General features: G+C 46.8%; 1 protein-coding gene across 1 annotated transcript in view; it reads right to left on the bottom strand.

Annotated features, from left to right (window-relative positions):
- The window catches only part of LOC112077792 (chymotrypsin B-like), a gene marked incomplete at its 3' end in the record, with an annotated part of 32,001 nt that extends 6,051 nt beyond the window's left edge, over positions 1-25,950 (bottom strand). Inside the window, exons 1-5 of the mRNA XM_070441828.1 lie at positions 25,819-25,950; positions 24,794-24,845; positions 11,631-11,703; positions 7,037-7,211; positions 5,736-5,902 (exon numbers count right to left, since the gene is read on the bottom strand). Coding sequence (XP_070297929.1) covers positions 5,736-5,902; positions 7,037-7,211; positions 11,631-11,703; positions 24,794-24,796 — 418 coding nt within the window. The remainder of the gene's footprint in view (positions 1-5,735; positions 5,903-7,036; positions 7,212-11,630; positions 11,704-24,793; positions 24,846-25,818) is intronic.
- Positions 25,951-26,782: the final 832 nt, after the last annotated feature.

The following is a 26,782-nucleotide window of genomic DNA, read 5'->3' as shown; positions in this document are numbered from 1 at the left end:
CCACAGGATGACATGTTGAGGTTAATATTCCTACCATGGGTTCCCCACACTTTTGGGAGGGGAGGTGGGAAAACCACCACAGTCTCTGATGGTTCAGGTGGATGGGGTTTTGAGTTATTAGTATCTCTGTTTCTAGACTGTCACATTACCACATGGCTTTCTCTGGTTCGGTCTCTGTTCGCGTTTGGCGTGCGGAACGTCCCCCCGTGGCTGTGGCCGGTCATCAAACGGTGAGGAGGCTGTTGCCAATCCTGGCCTGCAGGTGTCCCTGCAGCATCTGGTAACACCCACTTCTGTGGGGTTCCGCTGATCAACGAGTCTAGGTGGTGAACTGTGCTCACTGCGATGTCAAGACTCCACGACGAGCACGACATGCTCTGAGCAATGAGGCCATCAGATTCCTGAAAGCCTGCTCACGTGTTCACCCATCCAGGTGGCAACCCCACACCATCAAAAATGACATCATCTTGATCAAGCTTGGCACCCCCCACCTGAGTGCAAAGTGTCCCAGTGTGCTGGCTTCGTACGAAGACAATTCGCCCCTGGCATGACGTGTGCTTCGCGGCTGGTGCATGAGCAGCTACGCGGCCTGCCTAATTCCCACACTACTGCAGCAGGGTGCTCGTGCCCCTCCTGTGCGAGGACGGAAGTGCAAGAAGCACTGGGGCAACATTGATTCACAAAAATTAATATTCTGGTGCCGGTGGCAAAGGTGTTTCCTTCTGCATGGGGGACTGCCGGTGGCCCCTGGTCTGTGGAGAAGCACAAGGTGTGGAGCCTGGTCGGTATTGTGTCCTGGGGCAGCAGTAGTGGCTCTACTTACCCCTTTGTGTACACCTGAGTTGCGAGGTTCGCATCTGGGTGGACATGACCATGATGCCAACTAAGAGCAATGCGCAGCCTCCTGTCGAATAATATGTTCGCTCAGCCATTTAACACGAGGCCTGTCCTCCCCATATTAAACAGTTATTTTTACTACTTGATGACATTTAAATGCGAGCCGTTCTCTCCCCCTCAACAGCCTCCTGTGGTTGTGGTGGAACTGTCAGTCAGTCCAGTGTGATAGCAGGTTATTCATGTTATAGTATAAGGGAAGAAGGTTCCTGTACTCTGTAAATACACATGCAAATATTGTACTTAATTCCAAAGCTGACCCACTAAGATCAAACGCCCGAGCGGACTCTCAGGAAAGCGACTCCCTGGCCTTTTAACTGTCATCACAAACAAACACACAGGTAGCTGAATAAACCATAGCACTGTCATCTAGAGTTACTTTGATCTTTGTTCGCGTCAGGACATGTCCTGTGGTATATTGTTTGTTAGTTTAGTTGTTTTGGGCTAGTGGAAGAGATGAGGGCCATAAACCTACCCTTAAGCGATGAAGTGATACAGTCCGTGCCAGTTGCTGGAATGCAAAATGCAGACTAGACTGAAACACTTAATGCATGCTGGGTAAATTAGCACACATCAATAATTATCGGAATAAAATAATACTGCGGTTTTCAAGGGTCAAAAATTGTGGCAGTTTTATCAGGGCGACAGAAGGGATATGCAGATTATCAAAACATTTTAGATTGCATCCTGAATATTCTTATAGATATAAATATTCAGGTCTCTTTATGGTTCACAGGTCACTTCCTCCCAGATGGGATAAAAAAGGGAGGAGAGAACCGGAAGGAAGGACAGATGGAAGGAAGGTTGGGAGAGAGAGGTTTTGGTGCCATCTTGCGATGAGAACGTATTCATTTTTACAGAATAATAATAATTTTATTAGACATTATTTCTGCAGTTGGTTTCCATTAGGGCCACTGAAGAGATTTATCTTAGATTAAACGTCGGACAACACAGAGCCATACGCCTTATCAATGCTGGTTGGCACCCAACTCCCAATGAAAGTGTAACGTCATTTGTTGTAGCGTAGTGGTCCTGTTCAAATTACCCACTCTAATGAGTTTTAGTCAAACTGACTGTCTAAGTCGTAACTGTGGACGCTCGTCTTCCTGGTAAATTAACAAGGGCTTTTGATTTGATTGAAGAGGTGCCAAGTCATTGTTGGCTACTATTACAAACGTAGCAGGCATAGAAAGCACCTGAGCGGAGTCCCACTTCCGTTTTTGTAGGGCAACGGAAGTTAGATGGAAAAATTCTGTATTCCCTAAACCAGAAACTCCGGTTTCTGACAACAGGTTCGGGTGGCTACTAATTGACCTCTGAGATATCCATTATGCATGGCTTCTTCTTCTGCTTTGTATGCCATGAGCTAAGACAGTCCAGTGAGCATCATAGCTAGGAATTACTCATAAGCTTCAACGAGCTAGGGAAATACCACAGAGCTTCACTGAGCTAGGAAGTACCATAGAGCTTCAATGAGCTAGGGAAGTCCACAGACTTCAATAACTAGGGAAGTATATAGATCATCAATGAGCTAGGAGAGTATCAAGAGCATTCAAAGTGGCTAGGGAAGTTACATAAAGCTTGTCAATTGAGCTAGAAGTAGTCATAGAGCCACAAGTGCTAGTGAAGACCATAGAGCTTCAAAAACACACACAGGGCAATTTCCCATTATATCTAGCTGAGAGAACCTGTTTCAATACTAGTTAATGGGTGTATGTATGCCATCTGACAGGAGACTATAAAACCGTAACCAAGATGCGCCCGGCACTCCATCCTCTAGTTCCTCTCTCCTCCAGAACCTTCTGGTGCGAGGGGTAAAGATAATGGCGGTTCACTAGGGTAAACCCGCGTGCCATATTACATAGAATTCCATCATTCCAGAGGATGGAAGCCACGTGGCGCAAAATTCTGCTCAAACCTTTTCATCTTTTAACATGAACTGCGTTGAATCTTTTCCAATTTTCTCCCAGTTTCATTATTTCAGCTGCGCCTATTGTGAATAGGCATTGTGCAGGTTAACGGATGGGGGTTAAATTAGAGAGGGTCACAGCGCTAGATATATGGCTGTGGAACTGGTAGAAAGAGCTAGCGTACCACTGGCTACATGGCATTGAAATTGTACAGCAGTCTGTGTTTCACTAATTAAACTGAACAGGGGACTGCACAGCACATGTTTCCACTGTCCCAATGCATCCCTATAATAGTCTACTGAACATTACAAGCCACAGTATATTCTACCCTCTAGGTTTATCAAACACCGGACCTTTAGATATGTCATGTGGAGAACAACAAAATGAGCTAAAGATAACTCTGTACAATATGTCAGGCAGCATTGATTAGACATACATCGACGGCGCAATCTAATGAACTGCGACAACGGCCTTGCGCATGGCATATGAGAGCATATATTGTAGAGCATCGCTTGCCTATTAGATATGAGCTATGGTCCATCTATTCATTTGCCTCAACAGTGCAAATTCTGAGAGTCAGCCAATAGCTAATCCCTCCATGATCCACACGGCAATTCCCTGTTGACAGTAGGTATTTGAAGATGTCCTCCGAGGTGACACACGCCACAAATGCACACACACACGCCCTTTAAACCAGTAAATCAGGGAAGTGAATATTATCTCTCGCTCTACCTTCAAAGTAAAGACAACCACGGCCTGCCTAGCACCTTTACACAATTCCTTACACATTGATAACTTCAGCTCTATCAATTGCTGTTTCAGCTCATCTAAAGCTCAAAGGATAGATCTTACGAACTGTCAATATGTGATGAACTTGAAGCCTCGTATGAAAGACAGCATGCTCATTGCACATTACAATAATAGAAACATTAGAAACGACGACCGCCCAGAAACCTCCCGAGTTGAGATTCACTTACAGACTATAAGTGGATTTCACTTACAGGCTATAAAGTGATTACTTACAGACACGAATACTAGAAACGATCTTTCACAAGCAGCAACTCATAGTTCCCTTTAACCCAACTCACAAATAACACATCAACCTATGCAGGCATAATACTAAGCATAGCGTGAAACTAGTTTGAATAAAGGCAGTCATTAACCAGTTCATGATGACATAACACAGTCTCCTAATCCAACTACAGTAGCAGTAGCACGCTTGGCTTTAAATCAGAACAAGAGCCAACAGGCACCGACACTCTACTCAGTACAGTACTAGAGGGGCGTTCGGCTTGGCTTCCATAGAGCAGACGACTCTTTTCTCCGGTTGGGGTGGGCAGGCGCGAGCGCGAGACAAGGGGTCACTTGTTCCCATGGACATGATGAGTAAGTGGGAGGGATCGCGATGCTGCCCCACTACCTCCTACAGTTCCAGCCCCAGAGGCTCCTGGGTGTCGTGGGCCACTAATGGGGAGTTTCCCCACAACATATACGCATGCCACACGACGCAGCACGTACAGAGCACTTGGCCTGCTCACATTTACAGTTGCAGCACTGGTTTTATAGCCAGCACCTGCTACTGGAGCCCTGATCGCTCACTGGGTCTGGGGGAGAGAGGAGGAAAGGTGTGTGTGTGTGGTGTGTGTGTGTGTTGTGTGTGTGTGTGTGTGTGTGTGTGTGTGTGTGTGTGTGTGTGTGTGTGTGGTGTGTGTGTGTGTGTGTGTGTGTGTGTGTGTGTGTGTTGTGTGTGGTGTGTGTGTGTGTGTGTGTGTGTGTGGTGTGTGTGTGGTGTGTGATTAAGTGAGTGAAAGATAATTGATAATTGCTTTATAAAAGCAACACTGCATTGTTTGGTGATCAGACTACATTGTCTAGATTGTATTTTTGGTCCAGAGATGCCAGACAGGGCTGGGTCACGTTGTGAAATCGACAATGCAGTACGCAGGTTTCTTATTGGGATGAGTCTTTCCTGGAGCAGAACTTCCGCTGAGTGGAGCAGCTGCAAAGTCAAAATTAGCTTATATTGTAAAATTTATGAAAATGTGCTTTTTAGTCTTTGATTTAGGTTAGGGTTAGGCTTGGGTTGCAGTCGTGGTTAAGGTTGGGTAGGATTAGGGTTAGCATTGGTTAAGGTTTAGGTTAGGAATTAGGGTTAGAGTGTGGTTAAGGTTAGTGGTTAGGCTTATGGTGTTAGCAAGTGTGGATAGTTAGGGTTAGGCATTAGGGTAGCAGTATGGTTAGAGGTTAGGGTTGGGTTAGGGTTAGGGTTAGGGGTTAGGGTTAGGGTTATGGTTTAAGGTTAGGTTCATACATTGGTGCTGTTCAACTATGTGCCACTCTGCAGAGCTCGCTCAAGTACAGATTCATCTGATGAAAAAATGACTAACCTGCATCGTCATACGGGCAGAAGGTGAATGCTTACTCAGAGTATATTTCCTTCACTCCAAACACTTTACAGCTCAAGCTAATTGGCTAATGTAACATGCCCTCATATTCCCCTACAGTTGAATACCTAAAAATACTTATTGTGTCGGTTCTGAACTATTTATGACTATGGGACATGATGGTCATGACATAAATCATGACATGACATAAATCATCCTGGTTTGGGTCAGATTTTTGACACACACATATACACGCATGCACACGCACACACACACACCGTATCTGGTTCTCCATTAAAACCACCACCACAACGACCACTTCTCTACTGGGAGAACAACGGCTTCCTGTAGCAGTGATGGGCTGTGGACCATCGCCTCTCGTGGGGTGTTGATTTAATTATCACCCCCAGGGGAATGAGACGTTACTGGGCCTGGCAGACCTTGAGGAAACCCTGGCAGATCCTGGGTGTTGTTGGAAGCCAGCCCCATATATTAAGCTAGCCCTCTGGTTTCTGGCTCCTTATGGCTCTCTGGCCTCCTGGCCTACTTCTGCTGTGTGACATCACCCAGGCCTGGCTTGCAGGACTGGGCGGTCCTGCCATGACGGTGGTAGTCTCGCTGGAATGGCAGCGTCGGCCTTGTACCAGGCCGGCAGGGGTATCGGACCCCACCTGTCGCTTGTTGCTGCCTCTGACTGGGAGAGGTCCCAGTGAGCTGAGGCRTGAGAGGGAGGAATGAGGGGCAGCTGTGCCTCTCTGTGCACCCCTCCCACCCACAGCCAGGCTAAWACCCCTAGACTCAGTTATTCAGTTATAGCCTCTCAAACTCTGCCCCTCCTTGCCTCTCTCCCTCCCTAGCGTTCCGCAGTCCTGACAGTGACCAGAGGATCAACACCGGGTACCTCAGAATACATCCATACACCAGCAGCAGGCAGCAGGCCAGACCAGGGCCTGGTTGGGATGGTTGGGAGGTGTAACCTGAGCTCGCCAGGGGAATGCCACCCATGTGTGGTACTTTAAACCTCTCTTTAGATGCTTCTCTCAGGCTGGGTTGTCTATTTACATCACATGGGCCTGGWTCCCTTCCTGTTTTTATTGCTTAGTGGGCAGCGGCAGTGTCCACTTTCTGTCTACTTCTGCAATGTGTTGAAACGTTCCTCTGTTAGCTGCTATCTGTTTATTAAATGGTAAAATGTCTGTCTAAACTACTGGCACACAGCTCGGACACCCATGCATACCCACAAGACATGCCACAAGAGGTCTCTTCACAGTCCCCAAGTCCAGAACAGACTATGGGAGGCGCACAGTACTACATAGAGCCATGACTTGACTACATGGAACTCTATTCCACATCAAGTAACTGATGCAAGCAGTAAAATTTGATTTGAAAAACAGATTAAAAACACGTTATGGAACAGCGGGGACTGTGAAGCAACACAAACATAGGCACAGACACATGCACACACACACACACGATAACATACGCACAATGCACACACGTACACATGGATTTAGTACTGTAGATATTTGGTAGTGGTGGGTTTGGGCTCCATAATAATTTATTATGGATCCCTCCTTTGGGGAGGGATCTCCTTCCATAATAAATACAAATGGTGTGATAGTACATAGCAGGGACCTGTTTAGATGAGACAAGCTAGACTTGAACCGTACACCAAAGTCAAAATATCCCAAGATCAAATGTGTTCAGAACCAAAATAACACACCAGCATAGTGGCTGCAAATGTGACTAGTAAACCATTAGTAAGGAAAATGCAAAACTGACCCAAAATGCAGCATCTAGTGGCAACTTCACCRGACGCCATTGAGATGTGAGGACAACTGAGCCTACCTGGACTGCATCTCTGGTTGCGTTTTGAGGGGGCTGGCCGGCGCCGCCCCGGTGGTCTGGTGTGTAAGCTCTACCAGGGACTGGTAGTACTGCTGCTGCTGTTGCTGCTGCTGCTTGTAGCGAGACAGGATGAAGAACAGTCCCAGGATGGTCTTTAGGTTCCCATTCCGGATCTCTGACGGGTAGACAGGGGAACAGAGCACATCATTATCAGCAACGTGGGTTCAAATCTCYCTGCTGCCAACAATARGGAAATGTATGCACGCAGTACTAMAATTGGTTTGGATAAAAGRGTCAGCTAGCTAAATGACATATATTACCGCCCTGTGTGATTCCTGGCRTGGCTAAGAGAAGACACAKACACACATCTGACACAAGGCAAGTGAGTATCTAGTGTTGTTTTAGTCTCAAAAMGAGGAAGTGAGACTGAAATAGTGAGTCAGGTACAGTGTGCTATTACTAACGGAACAAGTGTCTAATTTAACTGTAACCGTGGCAACCTATTTTTGAATTTCATTTTGTTGATATTGACTATTTGACAGTTATTGCACTAGGGATTCACCTAAGACCACTGGCTGAGTGACTTAGTCCTCGTGAGAGATGGGTTCTGACTAGGTTGAACACATTCACTCTAAACTTACTCTAAAATGCTTTTAAAGTTCACTTCTCCCTGCAAAACAAAGGGAGCCTATCAACTGTGATATGATTCATCTGAAATCTAGGAATGAAAATGTATCTCTCGCTCAGCCCCCGTCATCGGAGCGCTAACACATCCACTTGTGAAATGGCTTTTCATATCAGAATAGCTGACACAGACACTGTTTGAAAGATTTCAACAGCTGACACAGCAGTTCACGTAACGGGGCTCAACTTTCTTGGCCTGTTGTTTGCCGATTACAAAAAGTTGGAAAGATTAATCTTTACGTTTTCGATTTCAAACTCCAGGAAGCAGTCATTTATATTGTTACATTGCAGCAGTCCAAACGGCCAGTATTCAATTGAAGAACAAAAACGTCCCACATTCATTCGGCAAAGCAATTCGTCACTGGCCACAGAATAATTGGAGATTTACTGTGTAGAACACAATAGCAAAACAGAAACACAGGGCCATTGAGGTTACTATTTGAAACATGAAGGGCCAGTTTCCCGGAACCAGATTAAGCCTGTTTGTGGACTAAAAAACATGCTGAATGGAGAATCTCCATCGAAAGTGTTTACTAGTCCAGGACTAGGCTTAATCTGGGTCAAGGAAAACCATCCTAAAGAGTAAGAGATAGAAGCAGTTGACCATGTGAACATCTATTCATACTGTAAATACAGACATTTGATATCAATGTGACCAGTTGTCTCCTTGTGCTTCATATGGATGTGGAACAAATTCATTAAACACAGATATCGCAGCAGGGTTGTCATTTAGAGAAAAACAAAACAGCTGCGATTTTGAGGAAAATGGAACCGAACTTGAACCAGATATCGGGTAACGGAGGGAGGTCAACCATGATAGGGTTTCCTCTAATGCCAGCCTGCTCTTTACCAGCCTGCTCTTTACTAGGCTCGTTACCAACCTGCTTTACCAGCCTGCTTTACCAGCCTGTTCTTTACCAGCCTGCTCTTTACCAGCCTGCCCCACTCTTTCTATTCAGCCTGCTTTCAGAGACCCTCTCCCTCAGAATTATCCAATTACGGTTAGTTATGCTAAGCTCCATTGGCCCCACCATACAGGAGCACATGTCAAGCCCAGTTTCAAAGCAACGTGGGCTAAGTGCTGTCAGCACTTCGGTGCCAGTCCTCCTTGGGCCACAGTCAGAGTATATGGGCCCCGCTTTGAGGGACTTTTAAGTGGTTACCGCGGTTTCATTTAACCTTTTGTCTTTTTTTGGGGCGGATTTTACGAGCCACAAAGGACTTCRGAGGAGGTAGATGGAGGGTTCYGCTAGGCCTGAATGGTACAGGAAAGGTATTGAGGAAAAATGGGACTGCTGAACCGCTCCCACCCAATGAATCTTTCCTGGATTTAATCCCCAGACGCGGGCCCATTTACCCTTGGCCTCTTTCAATAACATTTGACCCTAACGACCAATGTCTGCGAACTTTGACTGTAGAGAAAGAGGAAGTTATACATTTCCCTTTCAAAAGTGATATGATCTGAGGTCTTTAAACCTCATATTATACATTCTCTTCCCCTTTCAGCGACTCTGTTCCCCAACCAGCTGACAAATTGAATCTGAGTTACATCCAGAACTGGTCCTGACCTGTGCTTCTTCCTGCTAGTTATCTGATGAAGGCAGAAGATATGGACTGCTGGTTTTACAGAGTGGTGGACACAGTAGGCGTGATCACCATGTTGTGGATCAGGAGAGTGAGTATGCGTGTCCTCACTGACCCGGCAAGGAGAGGCGTTTAAGTGCTAACCAGGCTAGCAAAAACAGACCTATTCGAACAGKCATCTGTGCCCACAGAGATCAAGGAGTAAGTTTGGGCTCGTGTCACAGTCGTCACAGTGAGAGCAGGGCCCTGCCGTCCAGCTGGTTCTCCCTCACCGTGCAGACCCTGCCACCACTTAACGACCTGCCACGGATGACCCCTCGCTGTACTTGGCTATGAACTGCAGGAAGGACACTTTTAGAGGTTCACACCTGCTTTTAAAAGGTTTGGTTTAGACTAGAGCGAGTGACCCTTGAATAGATCTCAGCAGGCACGGATGAACCTATCTGCGGGTTAACTGGTGGAACTGAAAAGCGGGTGTTGAATACCCTGGCAGAACAAAAGAGTGCTGGACATTGAATGGTTGTTGTACCGTTTGTTGGCTGTTTTCTAGCATTGAACAGAAAATGAGGAAGTCCAGGTTTATTATGCTATGTATTAAGTCTTTGTTTGCTTGCTATGAAGTTATATCAGGGGTGTTTCCGGGACTTTGACGCATGCGACAAACAAAATCATTAAATCTGGCACATCTGAGGCTGAGGTCGCCCACAAGACGCCTTTCTGGAGTTTTTTTCCTAGAAGATTATTAGATTGTTTTCTTGGAAAAAACCTATACCCTCCAAGTACATCAAACATCCCGTTTCTTTTCAAATTCCACGCCTCGTAAAAACTAAGCACAAGCGTATGGAGGCCTCAAAAGTCTGCAGAACCCACAGCTAATTCAATGAAGCATAGTCCTCACTAGCTTAGGGGTATATGGAATGACTGGCCCACTCCTCATACACATGGTCCAGGGGGACAGAGACCCTCTTCTGGCCCACTCCTTATACACATGGCCCAGAGGGACAGAGAACCACGCCTGGCCCACTCCTCATAACATGGCCCAGGGGGACAGAGACCCACGCCTGGCCCACTCCTCATACACATGGCCCAGGGGGACAGAGACCCACGCCTGGCCCATACACATGGCCCAGGAGACAGAGCCCACGCCTGGCCCACTCCTCATACACATGGCCCAGAGGGAAATAGACCCACGCCTGGCCCACTCCTCATACACAAGGCCCAGGGGGACAGAGATCCACGCCTGGCCCACTCCTCATAACATGGTCCATGGGACAGAGACCCACACCTGGCCCACTCCTCATACACATGGCCCAGGGGACAGAGACCCACGCCTGGCCCACTCCTCATACACATGGCCCAGGGGGACAGAGCCCCACGCCTGTCCCACTTCTCATACAAATGGCCCAGGGGACAGAGACCCACACCTGGCACACTCCTCATACATGGCCCAGGGGAACAGAGACCATGCCTGGCCTGGCCCACTCCTCATACACATGGCCCAGAGGGACAGAGACCCACACCTGGTCCACTCCTCATACACATGGCCCAGAGGCACAGAGACCCACGCCTGGCCCACTCCTCATAACATGGCCCAGGGGGACAGAGACCCACGGCCATAAAAAAGTGACGTAAAGTGACCAAGAACAGGGCTGCAGAGCAGAGTAACCCAATAGCCTGGATATTTAGGTACCTTCTTCAATTCCAGACTGGCAAAGTCACTTTGCTGTTTTTAGGGGGACAGAATTTAGAGTAGCTGGTCAGAGTATTGGGCCAGCTATTTCGGCTGTTCCGATAGGTCAAGGGCATCGTCACCTCCCCAAACTTTAGAGGGGAGTTAAACTGACGGGGGTCCAGGACAACAAACTCTGGTCTTAAATAACAGTTAGCTAGTTACTGTGGGGCTACTTCAGACATGTTAACACCCATACGAGCAGGGCTGTATATCTGTTTAATAGCAGCTTGTAGGAGGAGAGTAACCTCAAATGGGCCGTTCAAAAACKATGCGTAGTTAGGKTGACCGATCCTGCTATAACTCTCAAMGACRCATTMACTTCCTTCCATCCTGTGATAAATACGTCTTCTAGATCAGGATTTCTGAAACTTTTTCAGCTCGAGACCCAAATGAGAAATTCACCGTCCTTCCGTGACCCAATGACCCAAATCAAGAAGAGATATATATATGTTCAGAGACCAGTTGGGGTACCCACCCATAGTTTAAGAACCCGTACAACCACAGTCCTAGATCCTAGCCTTGTCTCAAGCCACATGGGTTAACAATCAYCATTATACATTCAACTTAATAAAAAAAATAAGAATTCAGTCTTACCTTCTGAGGAGAGCCCTTGTACATTCACTCCTCTGGCGTCCAGGAAACTGAGGCAGGCGTCCAAATTCTCGGTCTGAGGACAGAAAGAACATGAGGAGATGAACAACAGTCAGTGGAGGAAAGCATGGTGGTTGTGGAGGACTGTCATGGAGTGGCTACTTCACATTMAATGTGCAGAATGTCTCAGGGGGATGGAGTTAGGGGCTGRTCAACCCATTGGCCATAAAGCACCCATTGTCTGATTATGGCAGAGCCCGTTTGACCCGAACGTGACACAAGGAGTCAGCCGGGCCRTCTGACATAGTGACCACAGTGTGTCCCACCTACAYAGCCCACAGCCCCAGCCCTGGTCGATATGCAGTATGTATACAGTACAGGAGATGTGGCCCACTTGAGGCCAATTACGACACAATACACAGCTGACAGGCAGCAGTAGAGTCAACAGTGATACTCAACCTCCCTCAGAGTGACAAAGTTCTACTGAGTTCGAGGCACTGACMCTTTTATATATGAACCACTGTGCATTCCTTGAGAGTGGCTAACGCCTGCCACCGTTTGCATGGCGGGTAGTCTGAGCCCTCAGCACAGAGGGCTTTCATGAAAAGGTCACCACAGGGCAGAGAGCTCCACTGGGCCGTATTGTACTGGGGCTGTTGTGAGGGYGGGCTGGGCTAGCTGGCTAGGCTGGGCAGACAGGCGGCGTCCAGCAGCAGTGGAGTTTAATGGATTCCTTCTCCGTGCTGCTTCAGTCTCAACCCTAACCAGCCCTGAGGGGAAACGCCCCCCAAAGGAACAGGGACAACATCTCAGTAGTCTGGTCTGGAGTCTGACCTAGACTGTTGACTAAATGACTGTAATGTAAATGCACGTCTGTGAAGACATCAGACCTTAATAAGCCAATAGAGGAGGACCGCCGGGTGTCTCTGACGACGCCCTCGCTCTCGCCTGCCAGCCCTGTCAGATCCACACACATCTTGGTTGTGATTACATTTCAGTTGTAGGCACATTCTGTAGCGTATCAACATTGCACGGATGGTGTCCAGCCCCAACCTGGCCCTGACCCGTCTCAGGGTGAAAGGAGGTGGATTTACAGKCAGTRGTACAGACGGATGMGTCTCGTCTGACTTCAATGTAATGTACCACTCCAGCCTCCAGCCCTGCACCAGCCAGTGGTAGSCTGCAACAGGGAGGGCCAGGAGGYTGGATGGCTGTTTACTCTGCCTGTATCAACAGTGTCGGGACCAGAACATGGGGATCACAGCCTGTTCATCTGCCTACACAACACAAACAGAACTGGAAGGGATAAAAGAGGCACAGATGTCGGGCTGTTCACATGTGGTATGTTCCACATATGCTTAGCCAGACACCCCCAACAACCTAACAGTTTGATTATACCCGTCTCTCGTAAAAATGTGTTTCAGACATTCATCTCAGCGGAGTGACGTGCTGAGCACCGTACATTATGGTCATCATTTCCCAATTAAGTCTAGTCTAGTTAGCGAAGTATCAGAGACACATTCCTGTTGTTCCGTTGAGGGCGGTTGTGGGGGGGGGGGGGACAGAGGCTACCCGACAAATTCAGATGAGCACAAAACATCTGTGGAAATTAGTGTCATAAAAACACAGATGAAATGTAACTAACGAGACACGCATGCTATCACCTCAGCCTCCTTGGACTAATGTTTCAATAATTCTGTTTTAAATGGCTACTTAAAAAATATTTACAATGTCAAGTCAAATATCCACGGATGCCTTCACGCAGCTCCGTGCATCTGTTGGCCAGGCAGGGAGAGGGGGAGGACAGAGAGRCGAGAGGCATGTTGAACGGGCCACACAAAGACAGAGGAGTCAACCCATAGGAAAACAGACAGTAGATCTGTCCGGGAGAGTGAGAGACCTGTATCCTGTCTGATTGTTTTAAWGAAAGACAAAAATGTAACTGATCAAATCTGAGGCAATGTTCTGCAACTGACATTCTGACGTTCTCACCAGAGAGGTATTAGATCAGAGCTACCACTGATTATCTTCTGTCGGTCTTTAGATTMAAATGACGTAAACAAAGCTGAATGGTCATTTAAAGTGTTGTTGATAAGTGCAGCCTTAATGTTCCACTGCTTTTTGGCTAAATAAACTGCCATTTTGGTGGGTGGTTTGGCTTTGTGATATATTTTAACGGCTTCTCGAGGAACTCGGATCATTTCTTGCTCTGATGTAAATTGACATTTTACAGGTCCACATAAGTCATTAAAAGCAATTTGCAAATGGAACATTTTGATGAGGCACATTTCCCCAAATTTGCACTTTCGGGAACTGACAAGAACACAAGCATACACCATTGGAAAATGACTGCTGATTTTAGGCAAGCGCAATTGACATAATACTGAGATCATCTTGTTCAAGTTTATTGTTGTTGGAGTTATAATCATCGTAAATCAAACCATGTTTAATTCACACACTGCACAGATCAAAATGAGGCTCTGATGCTGAATAAATGTTTGCAGTTTAATTTGCTCGCATCGCTCCCAAGTCCCAAAAATGTGTTTTGAGGCACATTGGGTCTCTCCAACGGTTTCAAGTAACCGCCACATTTGGAAAGTGTTATCCCTCAGACACAACTGTCAAATACAAATGGGCCTACGCCTCAATTACAATTGATCTTCTCCAAAAGCAATCTGTTTCAGAARKACACAGAATACCTTGTGTTGGTGCTTCACCACGGCTCAGAACAACACAGAATACCTTGTGTTGGTGCTTCACCACGGCTCAGAACAACACAGAATACCTTGTGTTGGTTCTTCACCACGGCTCAGAACAACACAGAATACCTTGTGTTGGTTCTTCACCACGGCTCAGAACAACACAGAATACCTTGTTGGTGCTTCACCACGGCTCAGAACAACACAGAAACCTTGTGTTGTGCTTCCACACGGCTCAGAACAACACAGAATACCTTGTGTTGGTCGTTCACCACGGCTCAGAACAACACAGAATACCTTTGTTGGTGCTTCACCACGGCTCAGAACAACACAGAATACCTTAGTTGGTGCTTCACCACGGCTCAAACACAGAATACCTTGTTTGGTGCTTCACCACGGCCAGAACAACACAGAATACCTGTGTTGGTGTTCACCACGGCTCAGAACAACACAGAATACCTTGTGTTGGTGTTTCACCACGGCTCAGAACAACACAGAATACCTTGTGTTGGTGCTTCACCACGGCCAGAACAACACAGAATACCTTGGTTGGTGCTTCACCACGCGCTCAGAACAACACAGAATACCTTATGTTGGTTCTTCACCACGGCTCAGAACAACACAGAATACCTTGTGTTGGTGCTTCACCACGGCCAGAACAACACAGAATACTTGTGTTGGTGCTTCACCACGGTTCAGAAGAACACAGAATACCTTGTGTTGGTGTTCACCACGGCTCAGAACAACACAGAATACCTTGTGTTGGTGCTTCACCACGGCCCAGAACAACACAGAATACCTTGTGTTGGTGCTTCACCATGGCTCAGAACAACACAGAATACCTTGTGTTGTGCTTCACCACGGCCCAGAACAACACAGAATACCTTGTGTTGGTGCTTCACCACGGCTCAGAACAACACAGAATACCTTATGTTGGTGCTTCACCACGGCTCAGAACAACACAGAATACCTTGTGTTGGTGCTTCACCACGGTCAGAACAACACAGAATACCTTGTGTTGTTCTTCACCACGGCTCAGAACAACACAGAATACCTTATGTTGGTTCTTCACCACGGCTCAGAACAACACAGAATAACGTGTTGGTGCTTCACCACGGCCAGAACAACACAGAATAACTTGTGTTGGTGCTTCACCACGGCCCAGACAAACACAGAATACCTTATGTTGGTGCTTCACCACGGTTCAGAAGAACACAGAATACCTTAGTTGGTGCTTCACCACGGCTCAGAACAACACAGAATACCTTGTGTTGGTGCTTCACCACGTTCAGAACAACACAGAATACCTACGTTGGTGGCTTCACCACGGCTCAGAACAACACAGAATACCTTATGTTGGTGCTTCACCACGGTTCAGAAGAACACAGATTCTTCATTCTCATTTTACCTCAGAGAAGCCATGCCGCCGTACTGCCACTAACTCAGTGCTATGCTAAGAGTGCTTCAAAAGCTGGCAGGGACCTATGTAAGCTTTTTTACTTTACAAACCTGTTCCATTGAGTTTGAACAGTTCAAACAGAAGGGTGAACACAGCACACCCGGCTGTGGTGGTGATGGGCCATAAATTCCTGTGGGCCCTTGTCTAATGAGTGTAATGAGCAAGCCGATGATTTAGGCTAGAACGTCACATAACTGAGATGCTTTACAGCATGATGGTGRTTTAATCACTGTAGTCGGGCCTAGGCTTTGAACTCCACATGTTAACAGGCCCGACGAGGCCTCCTCTCGCTCTGAAACTAAAAACAGCTCAGGGAAACAGAGAGGTTTTAGGGGGAGAAGAAACTTGACCAATACCATTTATTTGTTTGGTCTTGATGTATTTGGCTCTTAACGGGAGGTGTTTCTGGTTTAAAGAGGCAATCTGCCGTCGAAACAACAAGGCAGACCCCCTGCCTCTGTTTAGGTAAAAAGCTGAGGGATAGGCCTGGAGAAATGTAACCCCCTCAAATTCACAGACAGAGCTATGGATGCAAGGACTGATCAAAGACATCACAATTATATTTTTACGCATGTTTTGAGGCTTACAGTGTTTGTTTACATTTGCAATGTTTACAAACACTGGAATAAAACAAGCTTATATGTTGGGTTCTGATGGGGTACGACAGTTGAAAGAAGGTCATGAGGCATTTAGAAGTTATATTCTTCAAGAATCAATAGGAATATCTCATTCATTTCGAAGTCCAAAAATGGATGTAGCAAACTGCAGATTGCCCCTTTAAGGCTTTTTGTGATGTATGTTACAGCAAAGGTGAGGCAGTTGGTGCTTTCACTCTCTGCTGCCTGCCGCTTCTGAAACCAACCTGAAAGGAAGTGGCTCATGCCCCACCCCCCCCAAACGACACACCATCGTTCTCCATTAACATTCCCCCTCTTTTTCTTTCTCTCTCTTATCCCTCCATCACCTCAGCAGTCAGCTCTATAGGGGGCTGACACGCTGCCTTTTCCATCGATCCCCAACCCCATTCAGAGCAGGCCCATCACCCTCCATGCATCCAAAGTGGGCGACAGCTGATAAGCCATGAATAAAAATGGAGTCGCTCAAGCGGTCTACTGCCATTGATAGGCACGGCTGGCACAAACGACTGACACAAACGACTGACACAAGCGACTGACACAAACGACTGACACAAACGACTGACACAAACGACTGGCACATTACAGCAGAGGAGGCTTCTATACCACATCATCCCAGGTTAATCAAATCCAATGTAAGGAGCCGGCTCCAATCTAATATCAGTCAAGCTCCGGATGGTGGGTGTGTGAGGGTTAATCTAATATCAGTCCAAGCTGCGGATGGTGTGTGTGTGAGGGTTAATCTAATGATCAGTCAAGCTCGGATGGTGGGTGTGTGAGGGTTAATCTAATGATCAGTCAAGCTCTGGATGGTTGGTGTGTGAGGGTTAATCTAATATAGTCAAGCTCTGGATGGTGGGTGTGTGAGGGTTAATCTAATCAGTCAAGCTCGGATGGTGGGTGTGTGAGGTAATCTAATATCAGTCAAGTGCGGATGTGGGTGTGTGAGGGTTAATCTAATATCAGTCAAGCTCCGGATGGTGGTGTGTGAGGGTTATCTAATATCAGTCAAGCTCCGGATGGTGGTGTGTGAGGGTAATCTAATATCAGTCAAGCTCGGATGGTGGGTTGTGTGAGGGTTAATCTAAGATCAGTCAAGCTCCGGATGGTGGGTGTGTGAGGGTTAATCTAAGATCAGTCAAGCTCCGGATGGTGGGTGTGTGAGGGTTAATCTAATATCAGTCAAGCTCTGGATGGTGGGTGTGTGAGGGTTAATCTAATATCAGTCAAGCTCCGGATGGTGGGTGTGTGAGGGTTAATCTAGATCAGTCAAGCTCGGATGGTGGTGTGTGAGGGTTAATCTAATATCAGTCAAGCTCCGGATGGTGGTGTTGAGGGTTAATCTAATATCAGTCAAGCTCCGGATGTGTGGTGTGTGAGGGTTAATCTAATATCAGTCAAGCTCCGGATGTTGGTGTGTGAGGGTTAATCTAATATCAGTCAAGCTCCGGATGGTGGTGTGTGAGGGTTAATCTAAATCAGTCAAGCTCTGGATGGTGGTGTGTGAGGGTTAATCTAATATCAGTCAAGCTCTGGAATGGGTGTGTGAGGGTTAATCTAAATCAGTCAAGCTCTGGATGGTGGGTGGTGAGGGTTAATCTAATATCAGTCAAGCTGGATGTGGTGTGTGAGGGTTAATCTAATATCAGTCAAGCTCCGGATGGTGGGTGTGTGAGGGTTAATCTAATATCAGTCAAGCTCCGGATGGTGGTGTGTGAGGGTTAATCTAGATCAGTCAAGCTCTGATGGTGGGTGTGTGAGGGTTAATCTAATATCAGTCAAGCTCCGGATAGTGGTGTGTGAGGGTTAATCTAATATCAGTCAAGCTCTGGATGGTGGTGTGTGAGGATAAATGGGGTTGTTGCATATTTTAGTTACTGATATAGATTTTGGGTGACAGTCCTAATCATCTCCACTGACTGGTTCTTTCATACGGCTGTCAGATAGGACAGGTTTTACACAAGCCTTTGAAACTTGGAAATATACAGTCTCTCTCCTATGTTAACGCACTTGTGTTTTATTTGATTTCCCCTGTTCCTCAGTGTAAAGATGACTTCATTAATAGTCATGTTAGTTATTTCGCAGTTTTAGCAGAGGGGCAAGCTTCTTATTGGGGCTGGAGAATTCCTACATTTAATTGTCTTGCTGTATGTTTTTAAATGATATCAAAGAGGACTTTATTCCACCATTGTATTAATTTTCTTGAAGACGAATACAGAAACACAGGGAACTCTGGTCTGCAAAAAATACACCTGTTCAAAAATACACAAATAGAATAGGCAGGAGGAATTTTTTCAGCTATTAAAATTCATTCAGCATTAGTATAATCCGTCAACCAGTAGCATCCACAGCTTGGTAGCTAAGAATTCACCCTTGCCACAATGACTTCATCATACGTGCGCCCAGCAGTGCAACAATGCGGGCGGAAGTTGCTGTCGACAGGCTACAATGGGAGCTCTGTCTATCGTGTCTGAGCTCATCACAGAGGGGATCAGCAGGGTCAAGTGTTGGCATCTGAAAATGTCCGTCTACATAACCTGCTGGCCAGTCAAGTAGCAAGGTGGGAAATGCCTTCGCAGCTCGCACCAATTCCTGCCACCGACGACCTCACACGACCCCCAATACCTTCCCGAGCCAAACTAGAAACTGGGTGTATCCCAAATAGCATCTCTATTACATAAATAGTGCACTACGTTTGACCAGGGTGCCATTCAGGATGTATCCCATGTCTCTGCTCCAGGGCTGAGACTTTAGAGGAAAGGACATTGTGACGATCCTCACAATTGATTGAAACTGTGACACTACCCCTATCATATTGAAGGTGATTGAGAGGGTGGCTGTGTCGAGCCAGTTGAGGCAGAATGGAACGAAAAGTCGCAAGGAAAGTGAAGGGTCTTTTTCAGAGCTGAAATCTCTTGGAGCGTAAATAGACTGTCCATAAAAAAAGTATTTTGGGAAGTGTACCGTATTATGGAGAACACGAGGGAAAGAGAGATGAGGCAAAGAGGGAGAGAGAGAAAAGAGAGAGAGCGATTGAGACAGATGGAGGCGGTCAGGAACTTCAGATTTGTCAGGGAGAGACAGAGATAGATCAAAGGTTAGTCAGCTTTTTTCCCTTTTAACAGGACATCCGTCGAGCCCTCCTTTTATCATGAGAGATTAAAAGGGTCCACGTGGGGTACAACTGGGACATAACAGGCCTGTAGGTGTTCCTCGTCATTCTAGAATAGTCTACCGTGTAGACACATGAAAGGGTTGTCCCACCCCCAAAGGAAATTGTCCTCCCATGGCCTGGCCTTCATGGAGGAAGAAAGGAAATTGTCCTCCATGGCCTGGCCTTCATGTAGGAAGAATGGAAATTGTCCTCCCATGGCCTGGCCTTCATTGAGGAAGAAAGGAAATTGTCCTCCCATGGCCTGGCCTTCATGGAGGAAGAATGGACATTGTCCTCCCATGGCCTGGCCTTCATGGAGGAAGAAAGGAAATTGTCCTCCCCTGGCCTGGCCTTCATGTAGGAAGAATGGAAATTGGATGAGGGTTTGGAGCAAATCCATGGCAATGAGCAATGAGATAGAAACTCGAACAGAGATGCACAGCTTCAAGCCTCCACAGACCAGCTGATTTTCATTCATTTAACTAGGCACATATTCTACCTGGGAGAGGTGCGTGCGCTGCCAATGGATAACATTCATCAAGTAAGTGGGAGAGAGAAAGGAAAAGCAGCAGGACAGTAGAAGACACGGCCAGAGTTGTGACTAGAGAATGATCCTATCCAACTCCATTTATAAATGGTGAAAACACTGTTCCAACTATCCAGCTGCTCACGGCAACTTCAGGTCAATTATCTGTTCCAGGGGAATTCAACTCTTACCCTACGAGCTCCAGGGTACTGCTGGTTTTTCTGTTCAACCTGATAATTAATTGCACCCAGCTGGTATCCCAGGTCTAAATCAGTCCCTGGTAAGAGGGGAACAATAACAACAAGTAGTGGAACTGGCTTTGAAGTCCAGATTTGAATGAGAGGGATATATGGCATCGTAGTGACACCCAGGGACACTCCCCAACCTCACGTCATGAACCTTCATATGTCGCATCATTACCAGACCAACTGATCCTCATCTCACAAGGATAGGATTGACAGCTGGAGCTGGCAAATCCAATAACCAACCGGTGCAATAAAACAGGGCAGATGTTGAACAGTGTAGCCACAAAGGAACGCACGCCAACACTTCACATCAGGTATACATGATCCATCTAAGAGTGCTAATACCAGACTGTATTAACACGGACAGTGTCGGGCGAACAAGGTTAATGGGATGGGCGCATGCTGCGTGTCCCTCATCCGTCCGTCTTGCGCACCRGCCAACAGATTGGCCCCAGATGGCGCCTGGCTGCTTCACYAYTCCTTAACCAACACCTAACTCTGTTATACCTTCCATGTGACCATTGGACCATGTGACGGGAGAAGGAACCAACCAACCTCARTTCAACTGACTAATGCAGCCTGAGGCTCTCTCTGAGGGAAAARACTAGGTTAAAGTGCTGCTCGGGGAAAGCCGGCATCACTGCCTCAAGTCTCTGTAAAAATAAAGATAATCACTTTATWATCCCCARGGSGAAAGTTTGTTTACGGCTCTGTGCATACATTAAAACACATCATCAAGCATAGACGAAGGACATATGGAGACAATTACAGACAACTAATTCAATCAGAATAGAAAAACATTCAATTCATGAGCGATTCTATGATTCATCTGTAAAAGTACACATCAGTAAAGTGCCAACTACAGGGGTACTGGGGCTTCTTAGACTCCAGCCACTTCAGAAGGACAGTGAACTGAGCACACGTCATGTCTGCGTTCCGCTGATGTGGCTGCGGTTYACTAACGACGCCATAAATGAGCTTTATTTTTCTGCTGAACAGAGCCTTTTACGATCCAGGCTGTCATTCTCTGTCAGACCATCATTTCTTCACCAACGACTAAAGAAGAAGAAAACTGCTCTGTTCAAGGGCCCTGTTTGTGCATATCTAATTCCCCTGGCTACTCCATATACAACTAGAGAAGAGGCGCTGTCAGAAAGACTTCGATTTAACAGTGGAAGAGAGGCGTGAAACATGCTGTGAGATYAAAGAGACGCTTAAAAGACGCGGAGCTCCGACGTGATGTCTTAATGAACAGCGTGTGAGTTCCTCCCCACATGGCTAACCCAGTGTAAAGAGACATKATCAYACTGTAATCCCTTTACACTGCCTTGTCCTTGAGAGAATCTCCATTGCAWTTTCTTGATTCCTCGCATCCTCTCTCCTCGACTCCTTCTCAAAACCCATTGGATGAAATGGGCAGAGGAACCTGCCCTCTGACCATCTCATCCAATGGGTTTTGAGGAGACCAACAAAAAAAACACCCAGGAAAAATGTACTTACTATGACTGAGATATGTGGTTTTCCCACCAAACTATCTTAAGATGAATGCACTAACAGTAAGTGTCTCTGAGCGGCTGCTAAAAGACTCAAATGTAAATGAGAGAGGATGTGCTAGGAAACACACTTGAGATTCTTCTCTTGTTTGGCTCAGCCTGCCCTCTGGAGAGCGGTCATCCAGTCTCCCCACTGAGACTATATTGTACTGTGGGTCAGGATGTGGTCTACAGAAACTCCCAGTCTCAGTTCCCAGTAAACCCAACCCCAAACACACCAAGCGGCATGTTTGGAGAAAACTTGCTCGGAATTCCAGAATCGACACCGAGAATGGCACGCCCCTTGGAATCACTGCCATCCCGCACATGTAAAGTATTCAAGATTTCCTCCCACGTTTTCTCACCCCTGGTACCCCCCAGTTGGCAGGGATGCCCTACCTCTTGCTCTTTCACTAATGGAGAACAAACGTGTTGGGGTCAGTTGATGTTCACTACTGGCTGGCTGGCCTTAGACTAGCGCTTAGCCACGTGCTCATCCAGCAGATCAATTAGCCGACCTGAGTCAGAGTCATTCAAGTGGTAGCCGACATGAAGCAGAGTCAGATCAATTAGCCGACCTGAGCAGAGTCAGATCAATTAGCCGACCTGAGCAGAGTCAGATCAATTAGCCGACCTGAGCAGAGAATCAGATCAATGGGAGAGACTCTATTATGCAATTTAGTCGGTGAAGTATAGCTGGAGCCGTGTTGGAGAGAAGTCTGTTCCTCCGACTTCCTCAGGCAATAAGAGATGCTCCTCGCCTGCTGAAATAGTTTCTTCAGTGTTGTTCAGCTACACAGCTACAATCTCCAAAAGATCAATGAACAAGACTTAAGGAATGAGTCATTTCTCCGCTCAGTAGCGTGATATAGATGGACTGACTCACTTTACATTACAGAGCCCTTAGTAGAGTGTAATTACTCCAGTTAGTAATGTAATTACTAATTTTTTTACACTGTACTGTTCACCCTGTAGCTTAGGGTAAGGGTTGGTGCTGTAAGTCCTATGAAACAATGAGTAACTACAATATTATTTTAATTGTACTTAAGAGATTTTACACAGTGATAGCAACACTAACGTAACGTGTTACGGAATTGGACGTTTGCCTAATATGGATATCCGTAGGTAGTCACTGCAATGCCATGTTAACAGTGTTCAATTTCCTTCTTCAGTTTCCCTCACATCATCCCATCCTGTCAATCGTCCACTATCAAGCTGAATGGTATGTAAAGCCAGTCAGGTCCCCCTCACAGCACCTACGCTTCCCATCAACAGTTGAATGCAGGGCTCTCCAACCCTGTTCCTGGAGAGCTACCGTCCTATAGGTTTTAACTTCAACCCTAATCTAGCACACCTGATTCTAATCATTAGCTGGTTGATAAGATGAYTCAGGTTAGTTACAGCTGGGGTTGGAGTTAAAACCTACAGGAGGGTATCTCTCCAGGGTCAGGGTTGGAGTTAAAACCTACAGGAGGGTATCTCTCCAGGGTCAGGGTTGGAGAACTCTGGTTTAATGACACATATTAGCTCGATCACACAGACAACACCGGAGAGGCAAATAGCATCTACTGCCAACCCAGCACAACATACAGTACATGTACACCTACATTCACTAACAAGCTGTTCCTAGTCTGCAGCGGTAAAACACACTCTGAAAACCTGTCTGCCACATCATCTCCAATTATCCTCTGTTACCTCAGTTGTTCCTGAATTGRCCTTTGACCCTCAGTGGCTTGCCTTAAATCCACTCAGTTCTGAGGACCAATGTTGTCCTCTCTCCAGAGCTGCTCAGTGCAACATGGCTCCACAAGTGTGTCAGATGTTCCCTCTGCTCATGTCCCCCATATACCCCGAGCCACAAGCAGACGTGTTTCCTCAAAGTCAAGTTCCCCTCCCCACCACAGGGGCTGGCACGGCCTCTGAGGCTCATGCTGGATCAATGGGCTTTGAGTGACTGAGACAAAGAGTGAACACACACACACAACACCACACATCACGACACACACACGAACACACAACACACACACAACACACACACACACACACACACACACACACACACACACACACACACACACACACACACACACACACACACACACACATACACAGGCACACACACATTACACAGCAACACACACATTACACAGGCACAACACACAGGCACACACACATTACACAGGCCACACACAGGCACACACACTTACACATAAACAGGCACCTCCTCCAGCACAAATCCTTTAGGGACAGGGGTGGGCGCTGCACTTTCTGTGGGCTTGTAGGGGAGAGCCCTTAGTGACCAGTGTGTCACAGTGGACCAGACCCAGCTCTAGCCACAAACACAGGGCTTTGGCCAAACACCAACCCTGTTGGGTTTACTGTAAGACAGAAGCCTGGTCTGTAATCCCCCTCAGAATCCATAAAAACTACAGCAATACAGCTAGCTAAGTCGCTTTTAATTACACTAGTGTAAAAGATGCCAAAACAGACGGACAAAGTGAGAGAACCCACTGAATTATAGTAGTTAGATTGAGAGGTAATCGTCAAGCTGTGGGCTGTGTGCAATTAGACATTATGCATTTAAAGTCACATCATTTGAAAGAGTATATTTTTGGCTAAGAGATTTTTGCAATTAGGACCATAGCAGCAGCTTCTGTGGTCTCTGAATAGTACTGTTATGTTTCCTGCAATACAATCAAACATGTCATGACAGCACCTGAAAGACCTACAAGAACATGTCCTCATACAGACTCAACCAGGCCAACGTTTCAATACCATGACAGCACCCTGAAAGACCTACAGAACATTCCTCATACAGACTCAACCAGGCCAACGTTTTCAATACCATGACAGCAGAATAAAACAGACAGTAATACTATCACCTCCACAAACAGGAAGGTGAACTAGCAGACTCACCATGTGTGATTGACTCCTGGGGCTGACATTGTGTCCTCCACTTTCTCATTAGCTGGAAGAAGAAGAACAACAAAACAATTAAGTGTGAAACCTTCCCATGAGAAGAAGAGAGTGCCTTAAACACAGACGAGACCCTTCTGAGTTAGGGCACTTCTAGTCTAGTGGAGGAGCCCTTACAGAGCTCAGCGATAGGAGGAGCACGGATGTCTGTGTGTGTGTGTGTGTGTGCGTGCGTGCGTGCGTGCGTGCGTGCGTGCGTGTGTGTGTGTGTGTGCGTGTGTGTTTTTAGGAATGCCCCCTGCCCAACCACGGAGCAGTGAAAGTTTGGGGAAAGAAAAGTCTCTGCTAATTCATCAGCTGCTGCCTGAGTGTTACTGACGCGGGATCTCGGGCCATTGTCTGTTGTGGAGAGCAGGGGTAAAGTTTCAAGACAGCCGCGGGAGGTGGGAAAAAGAGAGAGGCAGAGCATCAACACCAGCCTCTCTAGGCTAGCTAAAAGATCACATGGGAGACACATGGTGAATAGAGCAGGACTAGTTTCCAGTCTGTGTGTAGTGGGCTGCCAGGCTGTGGAGCTCCTCTCCTGACAGAGACCAGTTGGAAAGGAAGATAAGCCTTTGTGTTCCGTCTGAATGCCTGCACCGTTACGTTTTATAGCTGGGTATATGGAGAGTTTCCCTCACGCCTAACAAGTGAGGTTAAGTCAGGAGTGTGGTGGTGTGTGTGTATCAGTGTGTGTGGGTGTGTGCTTGTTTGCGTCTGTGCGTGTGTGTTTATATCAGTGCCTGTGTGCGTGTGGTGTGTTTTGCGGTCAGTGCCTGTGTGTGTGTGTTTATAACAGAGCCTGTTGTGTGTGTGTGGTGTGTTTGCGTTAGCACGTGTGTGTTTTATATCAGTGCCTTTGTGGTGTGTGTTGTGTTTGCGTCAGTGGAGCAGTGGAGTGTGTGTGTGTGTGTGTGTGTGTGTGTGTGTGTGTGTGTGTGTGTGTGTGTGTGTGTGTGTGTGTGTGTGTGTGTTCTCCTCACCTATGATCTGGATGATTTCTGCCAGCAGAACTCCGTCAGCAATGTCTATGGTCAGGTCCTTGATGAGTCGAGGGGCAGCCAGACTTGGTCAGGTAGTGGTTGGCCCAGTCTGTGATAAATCTACAACATAGAGGACAATATGGGGTAAGGGTGGGATCTATAACTGTAGACAAAAAGAAAGGAGAGAGAGAGAGAGAGAGAGAGAGACCGATGGAAGCTGGCAGGATCTTCAGCTTTATCAGCGAGAGAGAGACATAAAGACAGAGAGAGACAGACAAAGAGACAGAGAGAGGGACAGAGACAGAAGAGAGATATACAGAGAGCGAGAGATATACAGAGAGAGAGAGATACAGAGAGAGAAGAGGAGAGATGCAGAGAGAGAAGAGAGAGAGAGAGAGAGAAAGAGAGAGACAGAGAGAGAGAGATAAAATAGAGACACAGAGAGAGAGAGAGAGAGAGAGAGAGAGAGAGAGGGAGACAGAAACGGAGAGAGAGCGCGAAGGAGAGAGAGAAGGAGAGACGAAAGAGACAGACAGAGCGAGAGAGAGCGAGAGCGAGAGAGAGAGGGAGAGAGTGAAAGTTCTACAAGTTGATCTGACTAATTTAAAGATGGGAAGCTTAGTGCTTGGCATTTCCTATTTGAGGTATGAGTCAGGTTTGTTTTAGTACACGGTCACTGCTGACCTCGACCACACACGAATACAAACACAGGCTTCCTTAGTCCTCCTATATCCCAGAATCAGACGGCCCAGTTCCATCTCAACATAGAGTAGCACACAGCACACCAGTGAGTATTAACCAAACAGTGGATTCCCAATACATCTCTCCAACACAAACACAAATGATTTGATCAAAGACAGACGCTTACAACATGAGGATGACTCGCTGGGTTTATGATCTCACTCTGCAGGACTGGGAAGGAGATCAGATCAGCCTTTTAAAGAAGAGATCCGACCTGCTACTA

Source organism: Salvelinus sp. IW2-2015, unplaced genomic scaffold (assembly GCF_002910315.2).
Source record: "Salvelinus sp. IW2-2015 unplaced genomic scaffold, ASM291031v2 Un_scaffold4915, whole genome shotgun sequence".
Classification (NCBI taxonomy): Eukaryota; Metazoa; Chordata; class Actinopteri; order Salmoniformes; family Salmonidae; genus Salvelinus; species Salvelinus sp. IW2-2015.
The sequence above is the reverse complement of the archived record's forward strand: the minus strand, read 5'-3'. Positions and strand labels throughout refer to the sequence as shown.